Here is a 9603-nt window from a genome sequence, read left to right as displayed (position 1 = left end):
TTTGTGTCTCTGTTGTTGTGTCTGTTTTTGTGTCTCTGTTGTGTCTCTGTTTTGTGTCTCTGTTGTTGTGTCTGTTTTTGTGTTTCTGTTGTTGTGTCTCTGTTGTTGTGTCTCTGTTGTTGTTGTGTCTCTGTTGTGTCTCTGTTGTGTCTCTGTTGTGTCTCTGTTGTGTCTCTGGAGTTGTGTGTCTGTTGCTGTCTCTCTGTTATGTCTCTGTTTTGTGTCTCTGTCGTTGTGTGTCTGTTGTTGTTGTGTCTCTGTTGTTGTTGTGTCTCTGTTGTGTCTCTGTTTTGTGTCTCTGTTGTTGTGTCTGTTTTTGTGTTTCTGTTGTTGTGTCTCTGTTGTTGTTGTGTCTCTGTTGTTGTTGTGTCTCTGTTGTGTCTCTGTTTTGTGTCTCTGTTGTTGTGTCTGTTTTTGTGTTTCTGTTGTTGTGTCTCTGTTGTTGTTGTGTCTCTGTTGTTGTTGTGTCTCTGTTGTGTCTCTGTTTTGTGTCTCTGTTGTTGTGTCTGTTTTTGTGTTTCTGTTGTTGTGTCTCTGTTGTTGTGTCTCTGTTGTTGTTGTGTCTCTGTTGTTGTGTCTCTGTTGTGTCTCTGTTGTTGTGTGTCTGTTGCTGTCTCTCTGTTATGTCTCTGTTTTGTGTCTCTGTTGTTGTGTGTCTGTTGCTGTCTCTCTGTTATGTCTCTGTTTTGTGTCTCTGTTGTTGTGTCTGTTTTTGTGTCTCTGTTGTGTCTCTGTTTTGTGTCTCTGTTGTTGTGTCTGTTTTTGTGTTTCTGTTGTTGTGTCTCTGTTGTTGTGTCTCTGTTGTTGTTGTGTCTCTGTTGTGTCTCTGTTGTGTCTCTGTTGTGTCTCTGGAGTTGTGTGTCTGTTGCTGTCTCTCTGTTGTGTCTCTGTTGTGTCTCTGGAGTTGTGTGTCTGTTGCTGTCTCTCTGTTATGTCTCTGTTTTGTGTCTCTGTCGTTGTGTCTCTGTTGTTGTTGTGTCTCTGTTGTTGTGTCTGTTTTTGTGTCTCTGTTGTGTCTCTGTTTTGTGTTTCTGTTTTTGTGTTTCTGTTGTTGTGTCTCTGTTGTTGTGTCTCTGTTGTTGTGCTCTGTTGTGTCTCTGTTGTTGTGTGTCTGTTGCTGTCTCTCTGTTATGTCTCTGTTTTGTGTCTCTGTTGTTGTTGTGTCTCTGTTGTGTCTCTGTTGTCTCTGTTGTTGTTTGTGTCTCTGTTGTGTCTCTGTTTTGTGTCTCTGTTGTTGTGTCTGTTTTTGTGTTTCTGTTGTTGTGTCTCTGTTGTTGTTGTGTCTCTGTTGCTGTCTCTCTGTTATGTCTCTGTTTTGTGTCTCTGTTGTTGTGTCTCTGTTGTTGTTGTGTCTCTGTTGTTGTTGTGTCTCTGTTGTGTCTCTGTTGTGTCTCTGTTGTTGTGTGTCTGTTGCTGTCTCTCTGTTATGTCTCTGTTTTGTGTCTCTGTTGTTGTGTCTCTGTTGTGCGTCTGTTGTTATCTCTTATTTTGAAGGATCCTACCTGAGATCTTGGTGGTGAACTGGGTGATCACTGGAGGTCCGAAGCCTTTCACAGTGGAGGCTCTTATTGTGAAGGAGTAGGTGGAGCCTGGATAGAGGCCGGTGAACATGTGGCTCGTCTCATTAGCCGGTTTGAACACCTTGCCACTCTGATTGGACAGATCGAACTCCGTGTCGAAGGAGCTCAGGGCTTTGTAGGAGATCTGTGGAGGAGAATGACAGTAATGTCTGGCTGCCTCACAACGGATTGTGGGTAATGGAGTCTTTAATGTTATCCCCTACAGACAGAGGTCCAAGTGTTCAGGTCCAAACTGAAGTCAGGTTTGAATTTTATGAAGTTCTGTTCTAGTCATTGTGTAGTGTCTTTTAGGACTACACTACCCATCTACAAAGATCTCAGAGTCAGGAGTTGTCTGATTGGACGATTCTTACATCAAAGGATTGTGGGAGTTGTAGTCGACCAAGAGAGGAAGTGTTTACCTCATACTGTCGGATGAGGCCGTAGGTCTGCAGAGGTTCCCTCCAGCTCAGACTGATCTGCTGCTCGTAGCTGCTGCCGAGGATCGAGTCCACTGGGACCGCTCCAGGAACTGGACCAGGAGAGACCAATAGAAGCTGAGTCTACTGAGTCTACTGAGTCTACTATGACTATTCTGTGAGTCTTACCGTCCTCGTCGGTCAGCACCAGCAGCTCCTCGCTCTCCTTGCGTCCCTCCGGGTTACTGAGGACGAGCCTCAGGCTGACGTTGGTGAACGGTGGAAGGTTACGTAAGGCATGCTGCGGCAAGGAGCTCCGAGTGTCGTACACCTCCTCCTCCTCCCTCACCTCCTCCTTCACCAGCTCTCTGCAGGACAGGGGGGGTTTATTCACCTGGTGCCGTTTACCTGGTAGTCCCCACTCTTTACCCCTGAGTGGTTCTGTCTCATGTTCACTGTAGCCCCTCCCTCTGTCTACGTAGTGGCCCCTCCCTCTGTCTACCTGGTGGCCCCTCCCTCTCTACATTCGTGGGGCCCCTCCATTCAATTGGCCCCTGACTGAGCATACCTCTTTGAGTGTACTTATTGACTCCTCCCTTTTCTCACCTGTTGGCACTTCCTGTGTTCTTCTGAGCCCCTCCCTCTCTGTATCTGACGGCCCTCCCTGTGTTTACCAGTGCCCCACCCACACAAACACCCCTATAGTCCCCTGCTGAGTTTACCTGCTGGGGGCCCCTGCAGGTCTGTAGCGGTACTGCACCGTCAGGTTGTAGCTGTGGCAGCGTGTCACGTTGTATCCGAACGGCTCCCATCGGACCGTCACCTGTTTGGACTGAATGTCGACGACCTCGAGACGCCGCGGGCCGTGCATCGGATCTGGGACACAAACACATCACCATCACCATCACCATCATCATCGTCATCATCACCATCATCACCATCAACATCATCATGTCTCGCTGTCTCTGTGGACTCAGTGCTGCGAGGAGGACGTGTTAACTGATCCTGACCCCCCCCCCCCCCCCCCCCCCCCCAACTTCCTGCAGTGAATTTTACCAGAAGCTGAAAAAAAACGAGCTCCAACTGAACAGAGACACAAAGAGAGAGGAGGGTGATAGGAGGAGATTAAAGGAAGCCTCGCACTGAGCACGCTCACACACACACACACACACACACACACACACACACACACACACACACACACACACACACACACACAAGCATTCTCTTTGTAGTGGCCAATCTAAGTGCTGTATTTCAAGATGACAGACAGCGATCCACTCGGAGAGAGAATGATAGATGAGAGCAGGAAAGAGCAATTTCTCCTGACAAAACCTCACTGTGTGTGTATGTGTGTGTGTGTGTGTGTGTGTGTGTGTGTGTGTGTTTTCAGGTGTTTTTCTGCAGCCAATGAACAATGGCTTTCCTGTTCTTTGTCGTCTTTCATCTGTTGTGTGTGTGTGTGTGTGTGTGTGTGTGTGGTCGATTGTGGCTGAAAACTTCTCTCTTCCTGTTACTGAGGCTCTCTCTCTCACACACACACACACACACACACACACACACACACACACACACACAATCTGCAGGCTTTTAGTTGAACACAAAAGAGGCACTTGTGAGTTTTCTCCACCTCGACGATGCAATGAAAGAGAGACGTCGAGGCTAAATGGTCGATCTACAGGGAACGCTCTCACACACACACACACACACACACACAAAATGTAACATTCCCACAGCAACAATGGGGGTCAGGGGTCAAGGGGAGGAGGGGGAGGAGAGGGATTGAGGTGGATCCTATTACCCATAATCCCTGAGGGGAGAGTTAATGCTATCACATAAAATCCTACCATTCCTCCTGAACGTACCTGTGTGTGTGTGTGTGTGTGTGTGTGTGTGAGTGTGTGTGTGTGTGTGTGTGGTCGTCATGGTTTCCATCCCATAATTTTTGGGCTGACATTTAAATCAGATACAGAGATAGAGCACCAGCTGCAGATGATGATGTTGTCCGGCATTTTTCCACCAAATGTTAAAAGAACTACAAACTACAACCTTCAAGAACTACATAAGGTCTTCAGGTACACTTCCTGTTTGGTTTGAACACGATGATGATGATGATGATGATAATGTGTCAGCAGTGTGTCACTGGAGCTAATTTAACCATTTCACATACGACTGCAACATATGATCACTTTGATTATTGATTAACCTGCTTCTATTTTCTATAATGAGTCCAGAGACTGAAACCAGAAGCACGTCTGAGCAGCAGAGATGTTGGATTCAAACACTTGGTCCTTGTCCTCAGAGTCCTGAGTCAGACCTTAACCACATGTTGATCTGGTTCAGTGTGACATCACTTCGTGATGATGTCATCATCTCTGATGTGCCTCCAGAATAAAGCTCCAGAGAAACACTGAGAATCCTCCAGTTTTTAAGTTTCCTTCAGTATCACAGGAAAACATCATGATACACTGCAGACAGGAAGTGATCACAGCTGGTCACACTTGATCTCATGAATGTTAAGGGACAGTCTGACTACACGTGAACTGATCCAGGTTAAATCTAGTGGTTCCTCCTGCAACCAGCCAAGTTACAGGAAACATGGTCGCAGTCTCTCCTTCCTGAGTCACAGTGTTGAATAATGACCAGATGAACATCCTGATGTCACAGTGAAGTTGACCTTTAACCTTTTGGATATAAAATGTCATCATCATCATCATCATCATTAGACATTTCAGTTAAATTGTGTCATAATTAATAATTAATTCTCGAGTTATGGCTAAAAAGTCTTTTGTGAGGTCACAGTGACCTTTGACCTTTGACCATCCTGGAGTCCAAGTGAATGTTTGAGACAAAGTTGAAGGAGTTTTGTCGAAATGAATGAGGCCTGTGACCACTATATACAATACAATATACAATACAAAAAGCAGTGGTGACTTTAGATAGGCCGAACAAACATCAACATATTTACCATTAACTGACAATGACTGAATGATGATGCTGTGTCTGACCACAGTCATGTCAATAAAGCTTCTTTGAATTTGACAGTGATGATGTAGAATCTAGCTGCCTCAGTGTTGTTCATCTTCCTGGCGGGAACTTTGGTCTTTACTGACAAACAGCCTAAAGTTCACATACATTACCCTGTACGTCCACAGCTACACCGCTAACTGCGAGCTAACAAGCTAACTCTCTGCTCCGGTTGCCATCGACAACGCTCACTCTCACTCTCTCTCTCTCTCTCTCTCAAGCTCCAGCCTTTATCAGCAGGACTCAGTCACACCCACGGAAATGACAGAAACAATAGAAACAATGGCTGGAAGTCAAACTCAGGTCACTTCCTGTTCACCGACAAAGTCAAACAACAACGTTCAGTTTTCATCACAAGTGGGTCCACCTCAGGTCCACAACAGGTCCACAGGGCTTGTGTTATCTTGTCTTGGTGTTGTGGGTGTATTGACTCAGACTCATCTGGGACTTGGTCTGGACTGTGAGCTCAGTGTCTCTTTGGACTTGATCGTGGTCTAGAGCGGACCTGGAAAGTTCCCACACTTGTCTCATACAGTTTTTCTTGGTTTCATGGAGGTCTTGACCATTGCTCAGATGGTCTAGACCTGTGATGTGGTCTGATGTGGATTCAATAACTCAAACTCAATAAAAACTAATTAATCATTGAATCTGTGACGATGATAAAAATCATTTCAGCTCTCTCTCTTTCTCTGTGCGATCCTCTCTCTGCCCCCCCACCCCCACTCCTGACCTTTTCGGTGAACACGACCCTGACTGATTGAAACAGATTTCCAACATGACTCCTCCATTCACCCTGCTGACACACACACACACACACACACACACACACACACACACACACACACACACACACACACACACACACATAAACAGCTGCTGGTCTTTTGTTCTCAGTGAAAAGCAGGAAATTTCAACCTTTTAAATTTTTGCCATTGATTTAATAAGCCCTCTCTCTTAGTGTGTGTCAGTGTCTCTCGCCCCTCTCTCTCCTAGCTCATTAGTGTGTTATTTAGAGAACTGCTGTCAGGTTTTTATATGTCTCTCTCTCTCTCTCTCTCTCTCTCTCTCTGAGTTTCAGCTTGAATCATTGAAATGCTTGACTGTAAAAATCATTAAAGTCTAAATTGTGTTACACATATCAACACACATGTACACACATGAACACAATGACTGGCACACGCAGTAATCAACCTCTGATAAAAATGACCTGTATGTATCTGTATGTACCTGTAGCCTATGTACTTGTATGAACCTGTATGTATTTGTATTTACCTGTATTAGTATGTACCTGTATGTACCTGTATGTGGAGGCTGCTGCTCAGATCATGTGTCATCACTGAGGTTCATGTTCTGTTGATGCTTCCTTGTTTAAATCATAATTATCTGTTGTAATCTGAGGCTGATTGGTTCTGTATAACATGGTGGGGGCCCGGGCTGAATATTTGTGGCGTTCCTCAGGGTTTTATTCTTGGGCCTTTATATAATTATACATTTCCTCCTAAAGCATCTAGTTAAATATAGAAGTAGTTTCTGGTGTTTGAGGGATTCTGTAGACCCACGTTCTATTTTAAATGAGTAAAGCTCTGATAGAGCAGATGAAAGGCTCATTGATTGAGTTACTGTAACAAACTTCCTGTCACACAGAACAGTGAGGGTTAGCAGCTTTAGATTCTGGATGGTCGGGGTACGTTTGACAGCGGGGTTTATTCGCCGGGTGGAGCTTGTTGCAGGCTGCTGGAAGCTGATAACAGACAAAGACAGTGAAAACAAACAAACCGTGCTGAGGAGGAAGAGGAGGAGGAGGAAGAAGAATACATTACAGACACAGAGAGAGGAGAGCTGGATGTTTGAAGGTGACTTTAGGATGAAGGGGAAGACGAGGAGGAGGAGGAGAGGTTTAATTTTTCATTTCCAGGACATCACCACATTTAATATGAGAGGGGGAGGGGGAGGGAGGGCGTGGATAGAGGGATGAAGAGGAGGAGAGATGAGAATCAGTGATGGATGATTCATGTTGGCTGAAAAGAACAAAAACAGAAACTGGATTTTATTAAGGAGGAGGTCTGAAGTCCTGAAGTCTGAGGATCAGCCTCTGATTATTTTCCTGTATCAGCTGGTTTTATCCTTTAGTTTATTTCACTATTTTAAATCAGTGAGACACAGTGAGACGCAGTGAGAGAGACAGACAGATCAAATCAAAGATAAAAATACAAAGTAAAAGCTCTGAGACATGGTGGACGAGCAGAGCGTGAAAATCCGAGGTGAAAAGAGAGAGAGAGAGAGTGAAACATTCATGTGAGGTTTTTCTAAAAGCCTCGACAAACACCACACACACTTTAATGGATGTTAACACACACACACACACACACACACAAATGTTTTTATTTTTATGACTGATGCTCAGTTCACACACACACACACACACACACACACACACACACACACACACACACACAAGTCAAACAAACACACAGATTTGTGTACATATGTGTTGTACCTGCTCCCTGTTTGAGGAGTTCAGCTGCCGAGTTTGTTGCTGTTTGTGCAGATGAATCATTCAGCTCCTCCACTGGGTCTACAAGCAAACACACACACACACACACAGACACACACACACACACTCACACACACAGACACTGTCTTTGGTCCAACAGTCCACGTCTGAGGGTCTGGGACCATTCAGAACCAGAGACCTGGTCACTGTGTGGAGGTTCGGGTTAGAGTTGTGGTTGTGATGTGATGTGACGACATCACAGGTGACAGACCCCTCCCCCCACAGGTACCTGGAACACAATTGAGTACCGCCAACCTTTAGCTCCTAGATCCGGTCTCCGGAGCAGGTGGTTCAGTTACGGCTCAACAAGTTCTCCTAGTTAGACAGGTTAAACTGAGAGGAGGGGGGAAGGGGGACTAGTTCTTCAGTGGAAAGTAGTTCCGATACAACGACCTGACTGTTTATCCATGAAGCTTTAAATGGAAGAAAGTGTCAACAAGTCACAGTCTCTACAGAACAATAAATAGTGTTTTATTACTGTGCCCCCTCAGATCAGTTGTAAGAACGTCATGTGACGATCATGTGACAGTCTGAGGGAAAACAAGAGACCCTTTTAAGAACAACAAGGAATTTTAATAATTATGATCTAAATATTCTCATGAATCAGTTGTTTCCTGTTCACCCCCCCCCAGAAATAATGGTGGACACGTCTTGGTGAAGCTGTCTTTCAGACGGGTCATCCTCACATTAAAGCTGAATATTAAATGATATAACTTCCTGTTTATCTGCCGCCAGCTGAGTCGCTTCCCTGAGCCCTGAGTCCTAAAGCTTGTATGATGGACACACTGATTCATTATTAAACACACACACACACACACACACACACACACACACACACACACACACACACACACACACAGAGCCTGGTCCATAATTTATTGGCAGTAAAATGAATAAATAAAAGTGAGTTGAAGACAGAGATGAGTGTTATCAGAGCATACATCATCACAGTATGTGACTGACACACACACACACACACACACACACACACACACATAGTTTTTAAAAAATGTTTGTGTTTCCTCATGTTTCCTGCTGTTGATCTCAGAGGAGCGTTTGCTTTATCTGCTGTCAGTCTCAAAGGGGTGGAGATTATCACACTGATTGACTGGGTTTCTGATCTAGAACCCTACAACGTACTGAGGGGTCCTAAGTACTTATAAGTATATAATAAATAAATAATAAGTATGTAAGTACAGTATAAAGGAACTCGGACCCTCATCAAAGAACAGTGAACTATGTCCTCACCAAAACATCTTCTCAAGCACCTCGTGAACCTTAGAACAATAGAAACTCACCAAGTACCAGAACAGGGATGTGGCTCAGCTGCAGTATGTGTTTAGGAGAACATACCAGAGACAGGAGAACCCTGTGGGCAGGTCTGACATGTTGGAACCTGACACGCGTGTTAACGTGTTCACACCTGGATCACACTGTTCATGTGTTCTACATTGATAATGTTTATCATTTGTAACATGCAGTTTACTGATGTTTACATGTTTTATTTAAAGCTCATATCTTTATAAAACAAATCATCTAATGTATGATTATTAGTATTAGTATTATATATGAGGATAATATATAATAATGCATTCATATGAATCAATGATAAAAAAAGCTGCAGTAAAACGCTGAGTCTGATACACCTGTGTAATTAGCGTGCTAATTGCTGATCACATGCTGTTTGTTTGCACCTACAGGCACACACACACCTGCAGCACTGTGTGTGTGTATGTCCACTCAGGAGATGGATGAGGTGAAAAGTTAGCATGCTATGCTGATGTGTTCACTGTACCCATTAAGAGCTAATTAGCGTGGCGCTAACAAAGCCTAGCCTGGCTCACTGCCTTAATGAGCTCACTGTTAACCATTTGCCACCTGATGTGCTTAGTGCTAACGCAGTTTAGCATGGCAGGCTACACTAATGACTCCACCATTAACCTCCTAATGAGCTCAGTGTGAGTGTAACCTAGCTGTTACCCGCTGGCTGCTAGCAGGGATGTTGTATCAAAAGCATTAAATGATGAAGATGAAGTAAACCTTC

General features: G+C 44.5%; 1 protein-coding gene across 1 annotated transcript in view; it reads right to left on the bottom strand.

Annotated features, from left to right (window-relative positions):
* LOC111644946 (receptor-type tyrosine-protein phosphatase mu-like) overlaps nucleotides 1–9603 on the bottom strand; it is a 101682-nt gene that overhangs the window by 48303 nt on the left and 43776 nt on the right. Inside the window, exons 10-13 of the mRNA XM_087170317.1 lie at nucleotides 2701–2854; nucleotides 2168–2346; nucleotides 1982–2091; nucleotides 1503–1704 (exon numbers count right to left, since the gene is read on the bottom strand). Coding sequence (XP_087026443.1) covers nucleotides 1503–1704; nucleotides 1982–2091; nucleotides 2168–2346; nucleotides 2701–2854 — 645 coding nt within the window. The remainder of the gene's footprint in view (nucleotides 1–1502; nucleotides 1705–1981; nucleotides 2092–2167; nucleotides 2347–2700; nucleotides 2855–9603) is intronic.

Source organism: Seriola lalandi, unplaced genomic scaffold (genome assembly GCF_002814215.2).
Source record: "Seriola lalandi dorsalis isolate HSWRI2012SDOR001 ecotype SW California unplaced genomic scaffold, Sedor1 jcf7180002054945, whole genome shotgun sequence".
Lineage (NCBI taxonomy): Eukaryota > Metazoa > Chordata > Actinopteri > Carangiformes > Carangidae > Seriola > Seriola lalandi.
Note: the sequence above shows the minus strand (reverse complement) of the source record. Positions and strands in the feature narration are given on the sequence as shown.